Genomic DNA, 20,013 nt, shown 5'->3' with positions numbered 1-20,013 from the left:
ATAGGCCGGGTGCCTCATTACATCGATCGGGGCTGGTTGGGCCCTGGTGGGTCATGATCCCACACGCAAGGGTGTGACGGGTGGTGATCGTCCCCCTCCCCTCTCTCCGCACCTTCAAAGACATCTCCTGCTAGCAGTTGGTGCACCAGGCCACCTTGAAAGACACTGCAGGCCACGACTGTGTGTTATACGCATCGGGGAAGCCTGTGCGGCCACAGGACCGGGAGGTGTGGTGCGGGTGTTGCAGAGAGGCAGGGGGTTGTGGTGGGCTGGTGGTCCAGTGAGTCTGGTCCCAGTAGGGGGGCCTACTTGGCTGGTCATCCAGGGCTGAGGAAGTGGCCAAGCTAGGCTTGGTGCGGCTTGTGGGCCGGGGTGGTTAGTTTCCGTGAGGACCGGCCTGCGGCGCCTGTCCCTCACGGATCCCCAAGACGGTGGACTCGTGGTATGCCAGTGTGCCCAGTGCCCCCTCATGTGAACATAGTGATCCCACATCCTCAATTTAAATATGGGGAAGGACAAGCCTGTTGGTGCTGCCACGAAGCAGGGAACCATCGACCAAAACCCTACGTGACGGGCCCATGTGCGACATGATCCCGGACAACGCAACGCTCCTGGAAGCCATCACTGAGTCCAGGGATACACTGGATGCGTAAATTGGTACTGTGGGATCGGAGGTTTCAGTTCTCCGCCAAGACCTGAGGAAGGCCGTGGATCGCAGTACAGAAGCGGAAACACAGGTCTCATCCATAGAGGATACAGTGACCACCTTACAGCAGCGGGTCAGTAAATTAACGGTGATTTCGCTAGAGCTGGCATCCTGGGTCGAAGACGTGAAGGGCCACGCCAGACGCAACACCTTTCTAGTTCGTAGGCTTCCGGGAAGGTTGCAAAGGTACTTCCATGAACCACTTTCTCACCCGATGGCTCAAAGATCCAGACAATATGCTATCATCCTGCTTTGTGGTTGAGAGAGCCCACAGAGCATTTATGAAGGAACCTCCTTCCGAGGAAAACCCAAGGCCAGTCATTGCTTAATTGCTTAATTATGCTGACAGACGTTGTGTTGAAGTATGCTAGATTGCATAAGGACAAACGCATCTTTGATTCACGACCAATCATGATATTTCCAGATTACACCCGCTTAGTGCAGCAGCAGTATCAAACATTTCTGGCAGCTAAGAGGCGGCTGCAAGAACTCAACATCCAATATACACTCCTGTACCTCCCCAGGCTCCGCATGGTATATAACTCTAAATCGCTCTTCTTCGACACACCTGAAGCTGTGTTTGCTTGGTCTGATGAATGTACTCACCTGAAACCTAGCTCTCTGCCACCTATGGGGTCGGATTCATCCTGTAGCTCACAGCAAAGTCGTCCCAGACGAACAAAATCAAAGAGAAGACATAGTTCGGGCTCCGACCGATGATTCTCCAGCCCCTTACGGGCTTCCTGATCCAGTCTGCCACTGGGAACCTGGGGTTCTGGTCCCCACTATTGGACTGATATCTATTCCTACTTCCTTGGCATTCTGAATACACGCAGACGGCGGACGGCGTGTCGTGCCTGTCCATTGGAGTGGGGACTCTCAGCTCCCCTGTTGGGGATCGGGTGTGCCTCTCTCCACGACAGATGCTCCTTGTTCTTGGTAGTGTCGGGTGGTTTGGGAGATTGTGGGATATGTGTGTATGTTGTGTTCTAGTTTTCACACATGTGCAGACATGAAGCCCAATCATAGTTTTTGCAAGCTGCCTGGTAGCACCAAATATTTAATAGATGACTACCCTGGTTAATACTCCCCCTACAGGAGACTTAAAAGTGGTATCATGGAGCATCAGGGGCCTACTTAATAAAATCAAGCTGGGCACCATCCTTCGACAGGCCAAGAGATATACGGCCGATATCCTTCTCCTACAGGAGACCCACTTGTTAGGTACTAAGGCTTCCTGCTTGGATAGGTTTGAATACCACTTGATCTATCTTGCCAGGTTCACGAGGGGCTCCCGGGGGACTGCCATTCTAATTCATCGTTGTATTCCCTTCATCTGTGACAAACACTGGGCAGATCCCTGGGGGAGATACATCATTGTCTCGGGTACACTATATGGGGAACTCATTAGCATCAGGAGCATCTACGCACCCCCCCCCCTTGGGCTCCACTTTTGTCGACACAATCACCAGACTATGGAGCGAACTCCCAGATGGTTTGACCCTGCTGGGCGGTGATTGGAATGACGTAATGTCACCACTTACTAAGAAGCACGGTTCAGGTATGGGCTCCACCCTAGAAGCCTCGAAATTGTCCCAATTAGTTAGCACACTTGGCTGGGCAAACATATTGTGGGAATACCATCTGGCAGAGGTAGGCTATACATTCCTGTCTTCCGTCCACGGCTCGTTATCCTGGTTGGATTATTTATTCACACCTCGTAGGTACAATCACATATTTCCCCAGGCTACTCATCTCGAGGGTTATCGGATCACTCCCCGGTCAGCGTTAGACTTATCATGCACTTCCCAAAAAAAACCTTTAGGTGGCGAATGTTCCCATGGCACCTTCAAGAACCTGTCTATCAGGAGACAATTACACAGACAATTCAGGAATACATAAATTCAAATGCTGAATGTGCCCCATCCAAGGTTACACTCTGGGAGGCCCTTAAACCTACACTTGGGGGAGTGGATATCAGCTACCGTACACATAAGAAACATGAACGCTCCACCCAATGAGCGAAACTGGAGGCCCGTCATGCGTCCCTTGAAGCACAATACAATAGTGAACCTAGCCCCTCCCTCCGACGCAATGTCCTATATGCTCAACAACAGCAACATCTTATAGAAGAGGCTAAAGACATCTGGCTGGCGTCACAACACTGGATATATCAATGGGGGGACAAAGCTAGCAAAATGCTGCATAGGCTTTGTCAAGCCGCGCGGTCCCTGGCTGCCGTCCCACCATCCGTGGCCTTGATGGTGTTTCACACGTCTCTCCTGGGGCGGTGGCCACGGAGTTCGCACAATATTTTCCCGCCCTATATGCAGGGTAGGACCAGTTCTCAGAAGCCCTAATTGCTGAGTTTCTTCAAGACATCCCAACCAGATTAACCGATCAAATGAGGGAACACTTTGAGGCCCCCATCACGCTGGAGGAATTAAATACAGCACTGGCAGCAATGCACCCAGGAAGGGCCCAGGGCCCTAATGGATTCCCTACGGAATTCCTGAGGTCCCATATAACCACCTTAGGACCATACTTATTAGAGGTCATCCAGGAAGCACTCGAGCAGCGTATGCTGCCCCAGGATTGGAGGCTAGCTGAGATTGTTTGCTTCCTAAAGCCGGGTCGCCCACCAGAAGATCCCGCATCATATTGCCCCATTTCCCTGATTAACTTTGAAAGTAAACTCCTGGAAAAGGAACTGGCAGACCGCTTACGTGCTTGTATCCAGGATCTGCCCATTTAGACCAATCTGGCCTTATGCCATACCGGGCTACTCACCATAACATCCGCCGGGTACACAATAAGATGACTTTAGCTCCAGAGCCGGGACACCCTGCAGCTATTCTTCTCGCCGACATAGACAAGGCGTTTGACTCCCTTAGTTGGTAGTATCTTTTTTCAGCTCCCAGAGGCAGTCAACTTTGGGCCGCGGTTTCTGGGACATACCCACCTATTATACATGGAAATATATGCACCAGTAAGTATTGTGGGACACAAGTCGGCCCCCTTTTCCATCAGCCGGGGCATGACAAAGGGCTGCCCCCGTGTCCCTTGTTGTTCGCCTTGGCGATAGAGCCCTTGGCGGCATGGGTCCATGGAGATCCCGTGCTCCGGGGATTTGAGTGACCATGCTCGCAATCTGATCGGATTGCATTATTTGCGGACGATGTCCTCTTCTTTATGATGGACCCGTGGATCTTGTGGCTATTGATCTTACAGATCCTCAGAGTGTTTTGCCAAACCTCGTGACTCCACACCAACCAGGCCAAATCAGTGCTGTTCCCTGTCTGCGAGAACCAGGGGAGGAATACCAGGGCGACCTAGCTAAAACACGCAACAGAGGGCTTTATGTACCTGGGGATCTTCATGTCCCCCTGCCCAAAGGTCTCCTGGGCACATAACATAAACTCAGTAATAGCTGGCCTTAGGGACGAGAGCGAGACAAATATTTGGTCGTCCCTTCCACTTTCAATATGTAGACGCTCAGCAATTAAGATGATATCTCTCCCTAGAATTCTGTACTGGCTGCAGAATTTTCCGTATCACATACCGCGGCCCTGCTTTGCACAAATTAACGCAATTCAGAATAAGTTTCTTTAGAACGGCGGGACTGTCCAGGAGGCACTGCAGACTTGTATACAACCTATATACTTCAGGGGAATCACAGCAGTGGATGTTTATGCATACTATGCTGCCTCTCACCTTTTAATCAACAACGACTGGTAGTACAGCAACCCCTAGGACCCAGCGTTTGCATTAGAACATGCAGCGATGGAGGGGGCCCTCCTCCTCCAGTTATTGTACAGTAACCAGAAGCTTGATTTCCTTCCACACACTAGCAGTACAGTGATCGAGCTCTCGAGGCATAATGTGGGGCAAATGGGGTGGCGAGGGCGCTGACTCAGGTGACCCCCCTGTGGCACAGAACACCTTTGCGACAGGTGGTGGCTTTGGTGGGATTTCCCAAATGGGACCTGATAGGTATCCCCACCTTAGGCGATGTGATGAAGGGCACTACACTGAAGTCATTCCAACTGTTACAGACTGAATTTCATCTACACAAAACACAATTTTATAAACACCTACAGTTACGCCATGCTCTCGCTCCGGTCATTCGCACTCTAGAAGCCCTTCCAGAGTTTCACCCCCTGGAGAGCCGCCTCCTCATGGGGGATTTAGAAACCCATAAAATCAGACATATCTATCAGATCCTTACAACATATGCTAAAACGACCCTACATAAAACCAGGGCGGCATGGGAGGCGGATATTCCGGACTTGACGGATGATGATTGGGCCAAGGCTTTAGCCAGTCCTCGGGGTGCGGCTGTGTCCTCTCCATACCGCCTCACTCAATTTAAATACATACATTGTGTGTATTACACCCGACTCTGTCTCTGTCATCCAATCCCCCCAGTGCCTGTGGTGTGGTAGGGATGAGGGAATTTTTATACACTCTGGGGCTGCATGGCGCTACAGCCCTTCTGGCGTGGGGTCTCGTCTTGCCTGGGGGATGTACTGTCCTGGGATCCCCCATACGACCCCAAACTATTTTTACTACATGGCACAGAGGGAATAGGGGTAAATTGGTATAAAAACACTTATTATTTCTGGCTCCCATGATAGTTAAGCGTGATATTGCATTATTTTGGAAGTGGGACTTTCCCCTCGACATTGGGTAAGTGACGAACAGAACTAGATAAAAGCATGGGAGCAGAGATCGTGGTCTTCCAGGCAAGAGGGTGTCCCCTGAAGCACAGGAAAATATGGTCCCTATGGGCAGCATACCGGGGTATCGACCTCCCTCCTCTCCCCACTGGGTCCCCCTGATATGTGCGCTTCCCAAAGCGTCCTGGCCCATGGTACACTCCACCAATGCCATACTTTAGGAGATGCAAGAATTTTATCTTATTTGTTATATTCAATTCAATAGTACTTTATTTCGGCAATATTTCAGCCATAAAAGCTGCATATAAATCCATCATTGCATAAAAACATTACATCGTTAAAACAGTAACTGCGGTTTCAAAGGCTAATAAAAACCAGTGTTTCTAAGCACTATTTGAGATTATAAAGCTCCTTTTGATCCAAAAAGCATGAAGATACCTAGAGAGGGCAAACACAATATGACCTGCAGTGTCAGATTTAAAAATTCTAAGTGCATCTGCGTAATTCCGGAAGCCCAGATTTCTACAAATTGGTGCTATCCAGTACTTCCGGGCTCTGCTGTACAAAGGGCAGAAGAATAAGATATGACAGTCATTCTCTTTGTCAGCACCACAGCCTGGACAATGGGAAACCCCAGACCTAGACCATTTACTTGTGTGGCTCGCTAATGGGAGGGAGCCGAACCTCCATTGGATATAAAGCTTCCTGGCCAGTACAGGATAGATCACATTCATATAGTCTTCAAAAAAATATGCAGATTTTATCTCAAGGAATGATTTTACCAGAGTGCCATTCTGTGAATCGTGCAGCCATACACTGCAGCATCGTGTTCTATAGCACTCAGTAAATAATTTCCCTGAAATTTCTCTACAGGCAATTTCCGGTTTTTGCCACATATCTACAAGGCCCATTGTCAATAGTTCTTGTTTGACATATGAAAGCCAAGGGATATGCACTGCCTTACTTAGGCTCAATATTTCCTGTAGTTCGATTCTGTACTGTGAAAGTTCAGGGGTTGACCATATCCTCCTCCAGAACCTAAGGGGTTTAATAGACAATTCCTCCTGGATGGGGAATAAGCCCAAATCGAGCCTTAGCGGTAAAAGGGGGGTGCTTTGGGGAAGCAACAACAGCTGTCTCAGAAATCTATTCTCTACTTTGGTTATATCGGGTCTGGCAGCGTGCCCCCATAGTTCCCCGCCATACAGAGCCGCTGCTCTTGCCCTAGATTTATAAATTTCAAGCCCTGGGCTTATGGGCCTAAATGTTGAGGCATTGGTCATTTTTAATATTCCCCCCGCTACTTGAGTCAGTTTTAGTTGGGATTTAGCAAGGCGAGGACCCCAGGAGAGATTTTCATTTAGTGTCACACCTAGGTATTGAAATGTTTGCACTCTCTCTAGTGAAACTGAATCCAGGATAGGAGGTGGTCTGGTGTGCGATGAGGGATTAAATATCATAAATTTAGTTTTGTCTACGTTGATCTGTAAACCGTGTTCACAGCAAAAGTTGTTAAAGCCGTTCAATATACGCTGTATCCCCATGGGTGACTTGGATAGTAAAAGAGTGTCGTCGGCAAACATTATAGCCGCGACTTTCTTGCCTGCCAGTCTAGGTGCGTCATTGTTTGGCACTGCGTCCAAGTAAGATATCATCCCATTTACATATAAACAGAAAAGGGTAGGGGCAAGGACGCACCATTGCCTAACACCCTTGTTTACCGGAAACTTAGCAGATAATACTCCTCCTCTCGCACACCTAACCTGTGCAAAATTCTGAGTGTGCAACCTCACTAAGTGCCAGGCACTCCCAAATCCCGTAGAACAGCCCAAAGTTTCCCCCTAGGCACAGTATCAAAAGCTGAGCGGAGGTCTACAAACACCATGTAGAGGCTGCCACCCTCTATTACCACAGTCTTCCAATACAGCATAACTAAATGGAAGATCTGATCCATGGTGGATGTTTTGCTCCTGAAACCGGCTTGATAGGGGGAAAGAATATCATTCTCATTGATCCACTCCTGCAATCAGTCTAAAATGAGTCGTGCAAATATTTTTGGGGGGACATCAATGAGGCTGATGGGCCGGTAGTTTGCTGGTAGCAGGGGGGAGCCCTTTTTAAAAATTGGTACGATCTCTGCTCCCAGCCACGTGCCCGGAATTTCTGCACCACGCAGTATGGTGTTAAATAGAGCACACAGATACGGCGCCCAGATCTTTGGTTGTTCTTTAAACATATCTCCAGGGAGTTTGTCAATGCCTAGCGCTTTACCACTCATCAATTTTCCCAGGGCAATGTTAACATCCTCAATAGAAAATTCCAAAACCTCGACATCCCCAGATATAGGTGTGTGCAGGGGCAAGAGATCCAGTTCAGAGGTTACTGAGTAGAGGGATTTAAAATGGGATTCCCAGACCCCCGCATCTAGATTTACTTCAATAGCATTGCGCGGTTCGGCACACCCTGTGTTCACGATGGCCCAAAATCTCCGCGATACCTTGTTAGCAAGTGCAGAGGCTAAGTCCTGCCATCTCTCCCAATCCCAGGCTATTTTTGCCTGTTTCATTACTTCTTTGTAGGAGTACCTAAAAGCACGTATAGTTGACCTGTCGGTGCCATCTTTAATGGCAGTTATCAGGTCAGTTTTTGACCTCCTACAAGCACCGTTGTACCAGGAAGAGGTCTTATTAATAATTGGATTGAAAATACTAGCTAGAGTATCCACCAGATCCTGGTGTAGAGTAAGCAGATTCACAGATGCACCTATGTGCATTCCTTGGGCCCAAATGTCACATGCCATGGTGAGGAGGGGAAGAATAAGTGTATATAAATTAGAAAGTGCAGCCCTCCTCTCTCGCAAGTTCCCCATTTGACCCGCCTCCTGTTGTTGGAAATGACAAGACCAGGGTCATCACACACTTCAGTATGACTTTTTAAAATAAGGGGGGATTCCATCTTTAACATCAGGGCGTTATGATCACTGTCCGTTCTAGGCAGTACTTCCAGATCCACTATCTTTGGCCATAACCTAGTCTCGACCATAACATAATCTAAGTGAGATTCGTACGTTTTTTTATTATAAGTACACTTAGAGGGGATATCGGAGGGCTTCCTACCGTTAACCGCTCTGATCGAGTTATGAAGAGTTAAGGTCATAATCTGCATGGCCAATGGTGACCATGCCTTTGCGGGAGCAGAGTTACAAGGAGGGATTCCCCAAAACTCATCCTCTTCCATCAATGCCCCCTCATTCAGCCCTTGCAGGGGCTCATAATGACAATTAAAATCGCCTGCGATCACATACTGGATATCCCGATTTAAAGAGTCGAGAAAAACTGATAATTCCCCAATGGTACCGGATTCCTTTGCCAGCACAGTAGGACGGGAATAAACATTAATTACGGCTAATTTAAAAGAAGAAGGCCATGTCATAAGGACACACAGAATATCGTCCGAGTAGGTCTGGATTGATTCCACCTTACAGCCCAAATGTATACCAACCCACGTTGTCAGGCCACCGGAAGGGCGGCCAATGCCTCCCCATCGTGCCATGATATTAAAGGCCACAAACCCCACTCTATGTGCTTCCTCCCTTGCCCAGGTTTCCTGGAACAAAATCACATCGGAAGTATCAACAAAAGTGCCCCAAACTGGGCACTCTAACTTACTATTCAAACCCGCCACATTCCATGATGTAATAGTCAAATGCTCAGCATCGCTCGGAGTGGGGGGTAGAGAATCAGATGGGTAGGATGGGCAACCCTGTTGTTTTAATTCAGTAGAGTGGGATGGGGCAATACTAATGCTAGCTAGGTTTGCTGGGGGGTGCTGCTCGCTAGTGGTGCAGCTAGTTCTCTCTAATGGGGAACCAGTACTAATCCCTACAGGGTAGGAGGGAGTCACCCGCTTACAGGCGGACATATTACTATCACTTATTGCCTCTCTTGGCTCGTGAGCAGTAATCACAGTTACAAAATTCTCCTGGGTTTCATTAGTGGCCCTAATCAGTCAATCAACCTGATCAACGTAACTAAACCTATTTGAGCCAGGGGATATAGGGCAGTGTCAAGGTATGGGCATCTCGCCTTATCTTCCCGCCTCCTCCCCATCGAGAGCAAGGTACATGGGTCCAGCCATTTTCCTGTGGGGTCAGAGATTCACTAGGGTAGAAAGAGATAAGTGGGCATACTTCTATTTTTGTATCTGAGTGGGGTAATCCCCACTTACAGATATAATCTACTGTCCTAGGATCCCTGAAGTTGACTATGACGCAGTCACCATTAAAAGTTTTAGGAGTGCGTCCAACCCAGCCCACCCTTATGACCATAATGATCTCACTTCTGACGTGTGGGGGCAAGGGCCTATGGATACTTAACCATTGAATTGTCTTATTCTTAAGGGAAATAAAATCCTCGCTACTAGCTTCACTAATCTCAGGTACCCCTGTAAGAACAGCTACATAAGGGCTTGCTTCCGGGGGTAAATCAAATCTCGGGGTAAACCTAGTTGCCTCACCCTTCCCTCCCCTTCGTTCCAGCCTTCCATTGTCACTATCTTTTGCCGGAAAGGCCATTCCTGGAGTATTGGGAACTTGGTGCTGGGTGTCATTAGGCCTGGCTTCATGTTGTGATAGGGGGGGATTAGGTGTGTTAGCAGCGACTACCTGCGGTACAACATGTGGGTTGATAGATGACTGAGTATTTAAGCAGGTGGAGGGAGCATCTAACCTTACCCCCTCCATCCTACTATTAAGAGTACAATTGCAGAAGCAATGTGGTTGTACTTTATGTATAGCGTTACCAGAGATGCCCTTGATTTGCAGTTCAAGCTTTGTGAGATGAGTCACTATGCTATCTAGCCTTTTTTCCAAGGGGCCTAGAAGAGTACGCAACAATGTATCTAGTTTTGAAGTTAGCGTAGCCCCATCAGCATGTGGCAAAGTGGCAAGTGGAGCGTATACCTGGTCCAGAGGTACCACAGGGGACTTTAAATGAATGGTCTCTGGGTGCAGGGTACAAGTACCGGTGCCTTCAACGGCCATGGTGGGGGCCTCAGGAGCCACATTTTTCCGACGTTTTACTGGTTTAGCCCCCCCGGATTTGGTGCTAGTTGCACTGAGAGCTTTGGGCTTATTTTTGGGGATCGTCCCTAATGTTTTACCCTTTTTGTTCCGTAAGGTCGGTCCGTGGCTCGTCACTGGGGGCGATGTGACTCTCGGGGTAGTTGGCAAATCATCACAGCTCAGGAGATCGCTTTGGGATGTATCGTCTATGAATTGGGTAAGGGGCAGCGTAGTTGTTTTGGATCCTATGCAATTAAGTGTGCCCTCTAGAGCTTTAGGGGTACGAGCGGTTGCAAAAGGGCCCAGCGATGAACGCCTAGCCAGGGCAAGGTCCTGCGAAACTCTACGTTCCATAAGGACAATGCCCTGGTCAATCACAGAGTTCGCTCTTACTATAAAATTATCTAGAGTACCCGTGAGATTAGCATTGTGAGCATCATTCCTACCCTCTTTGGTAGCCATTGCAGTCAAGACGAAAATAGAATATATGTAGTATTTGCGCACCCACAATTGCAGCGAACAACCTGTATATCACTGTGCCCAGCCAGCATATGTGATGCAGTGAGATTGCGAGCAAGAGTACACATACAGTTTAGTCCACAGGTGTAAAGGGGGTTGCCCGGTCCGGTCTCTCTCGGTCTCAAACGGGCTATAACGGGCCCGCCCTTGGCCCGGGCTTCGCCCCGCACGCGTCCCGCTAACGCGAGAACAGGTGAGAGTTATATAGGCCGGGGGTGGAGCGGGAAGAGGAACCAGGTGCAGGTGATCAGGAATGAAGGATGCACCCTGGTCCTCGCAGTCCCGTAAATAAGATTTTCAAAGTGAAAAGCCCCGTGCCTTTAAAAATAGATGCGTGAAGTGCTCACCAGGGTCCGTTTTCAAAGAGAGTTCAAGCGCATCCGCAATCTGTAGCAAAGCCCTGCACCTACGAGCGGCCCCCGTGAAGCGGGGGCCGCGTGACGTGAAGTACTGGCCGGGGGAGGAGCGGGAAGAGGAACCAGGTGCAGGTGATCAGGAATGAAGGATGCACCCTGGTCCTCGCAGTCCCGTAAATAAGATTTTCAAAGTGAAAAGCCCCGTGCCTTTAAAAATAGATGCGTGAAGTGCTCACCAGGGTCCGTTTTCAAAGAGAGTTCAAGCGCATCCGCAATCTGTAGCAAAGTCCTGCGCCTACGAGCGGCCCCCGCGAAGCGTGGGCCGCGAGACGTGAAGTACTGGCCGGGGGAGGAGCGGGAAGAGGAACCAGGTGCAGGTGATCAGGAATGAAGGATGCACCCTGGTCCTCGCAGTCCCGTAAATAAGATTTTCAAAGTGAAAAGCCCCGTGCCTTTAAAAATAGATGCGTGAAGTGCTCACCAGGGTCTGTTTTCAAAGAAAGTTCAAGCGCATCCGCAATCTGTAGCAAAGTCCTGCGCCTACGAGCGGCGCCCGCGAAGCGGGGGCCGCGAGGTGTGAAGTACTGGCCGGGGGAGGAGCGGGAAGAGGAACCAGGTGCAGGTGATCAGGAATGAAGGATGCACCCTGGTCCTCGCAGTCCCGTAAATAAGATTTTCAAAGTGAAAAGCCCCGTGCCTTTAAAAATAGATGCGTGAAGTGCTCACCAGGGTCCATTTTCAAAGAGAGTTCAAGCGCATCCGCAATCTGTAGCAAAGTCCTGCGCCTACGAGCGGCATTAATGTTCCTTGTTTTCCCCCACTAGAAATGTATCAATTGGTCTGTCTGTATTTTTACACCTGAGGAAGAGTAATGCCAGGCGCCAACCTGCAGCACCCACACCCACTACTGAAACGAAATTAAATGTTGTTATATTACAAGGGTAGCTGGATTGTCTGCGCAAAGTTTGTATTGTATTTTTTACTGGTAATAATTTTGTATACAAAGCTGGTACTTTTGAAATGTCCATTGTTTCAGGGTGAATATACCGGGCGGCTGCCTGGATGGTGCCATGTAAACACAATAAAAAATTATTTAAAAAAATATATATATATTATCGATATGTGTGTGGAGTTTCTAATATTAACTCCAAGCAAGGCTTTTTTTTGTGAACGGTATGTAGAACACAACATTTATGTAAGAAAATATTATGACTACAATATTCTTCTGCCATACTATGATGGTTGTAGTAGCGATGAAGCAGTCAATTCCATAGAACATAATGCAAATTTGATCATGGCCACTGATAAAGCTGATTTCAATGTGAATATCAATTAAACTGTAAATCTCATAATGATCTCACTTCTGACGTGTGGGGGCAAGGGCCTATGGATACTTAACCATTGAATTGTCTTATTCTTAAGGGAAATAAAATCCTCGCTACTAGCTTCACTAATCTCAGGTACCCCTGTAAGAACAGCTACATAAAGGCTTGCTTCCGGGGGTAAATCAAATCTCGGGGTAAACCTAGTTGCCTCACCCTTCCCTCCCCTTCGTTCCAGCCTTCCATTGTCACTATCTTTTGCCGGAAAGGCCATTCCTGGAGTATTGGGAACTTGGTGCTGGGTGTCATTAGGCCTGGCTTCATGTTGTGATAGGGGGGGATTAGGTGTGTTAGCAGCGACTACCTGCGGTACAACATGTGGGTTGATAGATGACTGAGTATTTAAGCAGGTGGAGGGAGCATCTAACCTTACCCCCTCCATCCTACTATTAAGAGTACAATTGCAGAAGCAATGTGGTTGTACTTTATGTATAGCGTTACCAGAGATGCCCTTGATTTGCAGTTCAAGCTTTGTGAGATGAGTCACTATGCTATCTAGCCTTTTTTCCAAGGGGCCTAGAAGAGTATGCAACAATGTATCTAGTTTTGAAGTTAGCGTAGCCCCATCAGCATGTGGCAAAGTGGCAAGTGGAGCGTATACCTGGTCCAGAGGTACCACAGGGGACTTTAAATGAATGGTCTCTGGGTGCAGGGTACAAGTACCGGTGCCTTCAACGGCCATGGTGGGGGCCTCAGGAGCCACATTTTTCCGACGTTTTACTGGTTTAGCCCCCCCGGATTTGGTGCTAGTTGCACTGAGAGCTTTGGGCTTATTTTTGGGGATTGTCCCTAATGTTTTACCCTTTTTGTTCCGTAAGGTCGGTCCGTGGCTCGTCACTGGGGGCGATGTGACTCTCGGGGTAGTTGGCAAATCATCACAGCTCAGGAGATCGCTTTGGGATGTATCGTCTATGAATTGGGTAAGGGGCAGCGTAGTTGTTTTGGATCCTATGCAATTAAGTGTGCCCTCTAGAGCTTTAGGGGTACGAGCGGTTGCAAAAGGGCCCAGCGATGAACGCCTAGCCAGGGCAAGGTCCTGCGAAACTCTACGTTCCATAAGGACAATGCCCTGGTCAATCACAGAGTTCGCTCTTACTATAAAATTATCTAGAGTACCCGTGAGATTAGCATTGTGAGCATGATTCCTACCCTCTTTGGTAGCCATTGCAGTCAAGACGAAAATAGAATATATGTAGTATTTGCGCACCCACAATTGCAGCGAACAACCTGTATATCACTGTGCCCAGCCAGCATATGTGATGCAGTGAGATTGCGAGCAAGAGTACACATACAGTTTAGTCCACAGGTGTAAAGGGGGTGGCCCGGTCCGGTCTCTCTCGGTCTCAAACGGGCTATAACGGGCCCGCCCTTGGCCCGGGCTTCGCCCCGCACGCGTCCCGCTAACGCGAGAACAGGTGAAAGTTATATAGGCCGGGGGTGGAGCGGGAAGAGGAACCAGGTGCAGGTGATCAGGAATGAAGGATGCACCCTGGTCCTTGCAGTCCCGTAAATAAGATTTTCAAAGTGAAAAGCCCCGTGCCTTTAAAAATAGATGCGTGAAGTGCTCACCAGGGTCCGTTTTCAAAGAGAGTTCAAGCGCATCCGCAATCTGTAGCAAAGCCCTGCGCCTACGAGCGGCCCCCGCAAAGCGGGGGCCGCGAGACGTGAAGTACTGGCCGGGGGAGGAGCGGGAAGAGGAACCAGGTGCAGGTGATCAGGAATGAAGGATGCACCCTGGTCCTCGCAGTCCCGTAAATAGGATTTTCAAAGTGAAAAGCCCCGTGCCTTTAAAAATAGATGCATGAAGTGCTCACCAGGGTCCGTTTTCAAAGAGAGTTCAAGCGCATCCGCAATCTGTAGCAAAGTCCTGCGCCTACGAGCGGCGCCCGCGAAGCGGGGGCCGCGAGGTGTGAAGTACTGGCCGGGGGAGGAGCGGGAAGAGGAACCAGGTGCAGGTGATCAGGAATGAAGGATGCACCCTGGTCCTCGCAGTCCCGTAAATAAGATTTTCAAAGTGAAAAGCCCCGTGCCTTTAAAAATAGATGCGTGAAGTGCTCACCAGGGTCCGTTTTCAAAGAGAGTTCAAGCGCATCCGCAATCTGTAGCAAAGTCCTGCGCCTACGAGCGGCATTAATGTTCCTTGTTTTCCCCCACTAGAAATGTATCAATTGGTCTGTCTGTATTTTTACACCTGAGGAAGAGTAATGCCAGGCGCCAACCTGCAGCACCCACACCCACTACTGAAACGAAATTAAATGTTGTTATATTACAAGGGTAGCTGGATTGTCTGCGCAAAGTTTGTATTGTATTTTTTACTGGTAATAATTTTGTATACAAAGCTGGTACTTTTGAAATGTCCATTGTTTCAGGGTGAATATACCGGGCGGCTGCCTGGATGGTGCCATGTAAACACAATAAAAAATTATTTAAAAAAATATATATATATTATCGATATGTGTGTGGAGTTTCTAATATTAACTCCAAGCAAGGCTTTTTTTTGTGAACGGTATGTAGAACACAACATTTATGTAAGAAAATATTATGACTACAATATTCTTCTGCCATACTATGATGGTTGTAGTAGCGATGAAGCAGTCAATTCCATAGAACATAATGCAAATTTGATCATGGCCACTGATAAAGCTGATTTCAATGTGAATATCAATTAAACTGTAAATCTCATAATGATCTCACTTCTGACGTGTGGGGGCAAGGGCCTATGGATACTTAACCATTGAATTGTCTTATTCTTAAGGGAAATAAAATCCTCGCTACTAGCTTCACTAATCTCAGGTACCCCTGTAAGAACAGCTACATAAGGGCTTGCTTCCGGGGGTAAATCAAATCTCGGGGTAAACCTAGTTGCCTCACCCTTCCCTCCCCTTCGTTCCAGCCTTCCATTGTCACTATCTTTTGCCGGAAAGGCCATTCCTGGAGTATTGGGAACTTGGTGCTGGGTGTCATTAGGCCTGGCTTCATGTTGTGATAGGGGGGGATTAGGTGTGTTAGCAGCGACTACCTGCGGTACAACATGTGGGTTGATAGATGACTGAGTATTTAAGCAGGTGGAGGGAGCATCTAACCTTACCCCCTCCATCCTACTATTAAGAGTACAATTGCAGAAGCAATGTGGTTGTACTTTATGTATAGCGTTACCAGAGATGCCCTTGATTTGCAGTTCAAGCTTTGTGAGATGAGTCACTATGCTATCTAGCCTTTTTTCCAAGGGGCCTAGAAGAGTACGCAACAATGTATCTATTTTTGAAGTTAGCGTAGCCCCATCAGCATGTGGCAAAGTGGTAAGTGGAGCGTATACCTGGTCCAGAGGTACCACAGGGGACTTTAAATGAATGGTCTCTGGGTGCAGGGTACAAGTACCGGTGCCTTCAACGGCCATGGTGGGGGCCTCAGGAGCCAAATTTTTCCGACGTTTTACTGGTTTAGCCCCCCCCGGATTTGGTGCTAGTTGCACTGAGAGCTTTGGGCTTATTTTTGGGGATCGTCCCTAATGTTTTACCCTTTTTGTTCCGTAAGGTCGGTCCGTGGCTCGTCACTGGGGGCGATGTGACTCTCGGGGTAGTTGGCAAATCATCACAGCTCAGGAGATCGCTTTGGGATGTATCGTCTATGAATTGGGTAAGGGGCAGCGTAGTTGTTTTGGATCCTATGCAATTAAGTGTGCCCTCTAGAGCTTTAGGGGTACGAGCGGTTGCAAAAGGGCCCAGCGATGAACGCCTAGCCAGGGCAAGGTCCTGCGAAACTCTACGTTCCATAAGGACAATGCCCTGGTCAATCACAGAGTTCGCTCTTACTATAAAATTATCTAGAGTACCCGTGAGATTAGCATTGTGAGCATGATTCCTACCCTCTTTGGTAGCCATTGCAGTCAAGACGAAAATAGAATATATGTAGTATTTGCGCACCCACAATTGCAGCGAACAACCTGTATATCACTGTGCCCAGCCAGCATATGTGATGCAGTGAGATTGTGAGCAAGAGTACACATACAGTTTAGTCCACAGGTGTAAAGGGGGTGGCCCGGTCCGGTCTCTCTCGGTCTCAAACGGGCTATAACGGGCCCGCCCTTGGCCCGGGCTTCGCCCCGGGCTGCGCCCCGCACGCGTCCCGCTAACACGAGAACAGGTGAGAGTTAAATAGGCCGGGGGTGGAGCGGGAAGAGGAACCAGGTGCAGGTGATCAGGAATGAAGGATGCACCCTGGTCCTCGCAGTCCCGTAAATAAGATTTTCAAAGTGAAAAGCCCCGTGCCTTTAAAAATAGATGCGTGAAGTGCTCACCAGGGTCCGTTTTCAAAGAGAGTTCAAGCGCATCCGCAATCTGTAGCAAAGCACTGCGCCTACGAGCGGCCCCCGCGAAGCAGGGGCCCCGAAACGTGAAGTACTGGCCGGGGGAGGAGCGGGTAGAGGAACCAGGTGCAGGTGATCAGGAATGAAGGATGCACCCTGGTCCTCGCAGTCCCGTAAATAAGATTTTCAAAGTGAAAAGCCCCGTGCCTTTAAAAATAGATGCGCGAAGTGCTCACCAGGGTCCGTTTTCAAAGAGAGTTCAAGCGCATCCGCAATCTGTAGCAAAGTCCTGCGCCTACGAGCGGCTCCCGCGAAGCGGGGGCCGCGAGGCGTGAAGTACTGGCCGGGGGAGGAGCGGGAAGAGGAACCAGGTGCAGGTGATCAGGAATGAAGGATGCACCCTGGTCCTCACAGTCCCGTAAATAAGATTTTCAAAGTGAAAAGCCCCGTGCCTTTAAAAATAGATGCGTGAAGTGCTCACCAGGGTCCGTTTTCAAAGAGAGTTCAAGCGCATCCGCAATCTGTAGCAAAGTCCTGCTCCTACGAGCGGCATTAATGTTCCTTGTTTTCCCCCACTAGAAATGTATCAATTGGTCTGTCTGTATTTTTACACCTGAGGAAGAGTAATGCCAGGCGCCAACCTGCAGCACCCACACCCACTACTGAAACGAAATTAAATGTTGTTATATTACAAGGGTAGCTGGATTGTCTGCGCAAAGTTTGTATTGTATTTTTTACTGGTAATAATTTTGTATACAAAGCTGGTACTTTTGAAATGTCCATTGTTTCAGGGTGAATATACCGGGCGGCTGCCTGGATGGTGCCATGTAAACACAATAAAAAATTATTTAAAAAAATATATATATATTATCGATATGTGTGTGGAGTTTCTAATATTAACTCCAAGCAAGGCTTTTTTTTGTGAACGGTATGTAGAACGGTATGTAGAACACAACATTTATGTAAGAAAATATTATGACTACAATATTCCTCTGCCATACTATGATGGTTGTAGTAGCGATGAAGCAGTCAATTCCATAGAACATAATGCAAGTTTGATCATGGCCACTCATAAAGCTGATTTCAATGTGAATATCAATTAAACTGTAAATCTCATGTTATTTTTCAGCATTCAGACCATGAACCACATTTCAGGAGAGTGGATGAATCATACGCATACTACTGAATTTATTATGCTGGGATTCTTGGCTTATCCACAGCTGCAGTCTACATTGTTCACTGTGTTCCTGCTACTCTACTTGATGGCCTTTGTGGGTAACCTTTTGATTTTCATTATCATAGATGCAGATGCTCGTCTGCACACACCAATGTACTTTTTTCTGGCGAACCTTGCAGTCTTGGACATCTGCTGTACCTCCGCCACCATACCTAAGATGCTGGAGACCATACTGTCAGAGACAAAGTCCATCTCCTTCTCTAGCTGCATCACCCAACTGTTTCTTATGTCATCTATCCTCACCATTCAGCTTCTAATTTTGGCACTTATGGCCTTTGATAGGTATGTGGCAATCTGTCTTCCCCTTCGCTATACCAGTATCATGAGTATGAATTTCTGCGTTACCACTGCGGTCACCATGTGGTTTTGTGGGTTTGTGAACTCCACTACCCAAACCAGTCTGATGAAAAGGCTGTCCTTCTATGGAAAGATTGAATTGGATCAATTCTTTTGTGAAATCCCACCAATCCTCAAGGTTTCGTCCTCTGACACATATATTAATGACATTGCAATACTTTTGGCAGATATATTTATTGGCGTGTTTTGCTTTCTCCTCACTTTCATGTCCTACATGTACATACTTTCCTCTATTGTAAAAAACCGCTCAACTTCCAACAAAAGGAAGGCCTTTCAAACCTGCTCCTCCCACCTCTTAGTTGTTGCCTTTTTCTATGGAGGCATTATCTACACATATGGACGCCCAGCCCTGAATCTTGAGGGTGACAAGGACAAGGTAGTATCTGTGATATATGGAGTTGGTTCACCAGTGCTCAATCCCATAATCTACAGCCTGAGGAACAAGGAGGTAAAAAGAGCCCTTGACCAGATACTGACAAGGAAAATGTTTTCTTAAAGAATGTAGCAAGCTCTTTAAAATGTTATGCTGCTAAACAATGCCATACTCTTCAGCTTTACATACATTGTTCTATCTGTCAGCATGTCATAGAAGTTTGTGGTTACCATAACCACGTTTGATATCATTATTATTTCAAATGGACTACTATATACTAATCACATGCTGGGTCAGAATAAAATGTTCTTCCACAATCACTGAAATCATTTGCTTTACATTCACCATACCTGCACTTAAAATGCTTATCATAGTGAAATATTAATGTATATTACAGTCTTGACTTCTTATTGATGATGGTATAACTCACAAGAATCACAATGTACGAAATTAGAAATGCAGAAAAAATGCCAGACTAATGATGGGAGCTGTAAATGAGCAGCGATCCATAAAAAGGTGATATGGTTTCTGTGAGTAATATGCACTTTATCAAAAAGGTAGTGAAGAAAACAAGCAGTTAATGTAATGTACTAAGTAGTAGAGTGTCACAAACATGAAGAAAATATGACATAACAATTAAAGTGTACTAAACAAAGTTTAGTAAAAAACAATTGGAAAGCAAAAACACAATATTAAGTTATATTATGTAAATATTATGTTGTATGATATATATATTCATATTTGGAATATCTTTAATGATTAATCGCCTCGTTGGTGATTTGCCTTTATCAAAAAAATGGATTGCAGCTGGATAAAGTTCAGTGGTTTTGCCTTTGGACTAAGAAACATTTCTGGAATTTGCAGGTTTTAAGTAGAGCACTGCTGAATCTTTAGCTGAAAATGTGTCCAGCTGGAAAAATGCTAGGAGCAAGCAACTAAGATTTATAGCAGGAGCTTAGCACATGCTCCTAGTCCAGAGAAATAATTTTTAAGGTACATCATTTACTAAAAATCAGTATTTCTGATTTTATATAAA

General features: G+C 47.3%; 1 protein-coding gene across 1 annotated transcript; it reads left to right on the top strand.

Annotated features, from left to right (window-relative positions):
* The first annotated feature begins 18,149 nt into the window (after nucleotides 1-18,149).
* Nucleotides 18,150-19,100, top strand: LOC146854091 (olfactory receptor 13G1-like). Its single transcript, XM_085651006.1, has one exon. It carries the CDS (start codon nucleotides 18,150-18,152, stop codon nucleotides 19,098-19,100), a length of 951 nt encoding a protein of 316 aa, XP_085507132.1.
* The last annotated feature ends 913 nt before the right edge of the window (nucleotides 19,101-20,013 follow it).

The sequence above is a fragment of the Triturus cristatus genome, chromosome 4_1, assembly GCF_964204655.1.
Source record: "Triturus cristatus chromosome 4_1, aTriCri1.1, whole genome shotgun sequence".
In the NCBI taxonomy this organism is placed as follows: Eukaryota; Metazoa; Chordata; class Amphibia; order Caudata; family Salamandridae; genus Triturus; species Triturus cristatus.
Note: the sequence above shows the minus strand (reverse complement) of the source record. Positions and strands in the feature narration are given on the sequence as shown.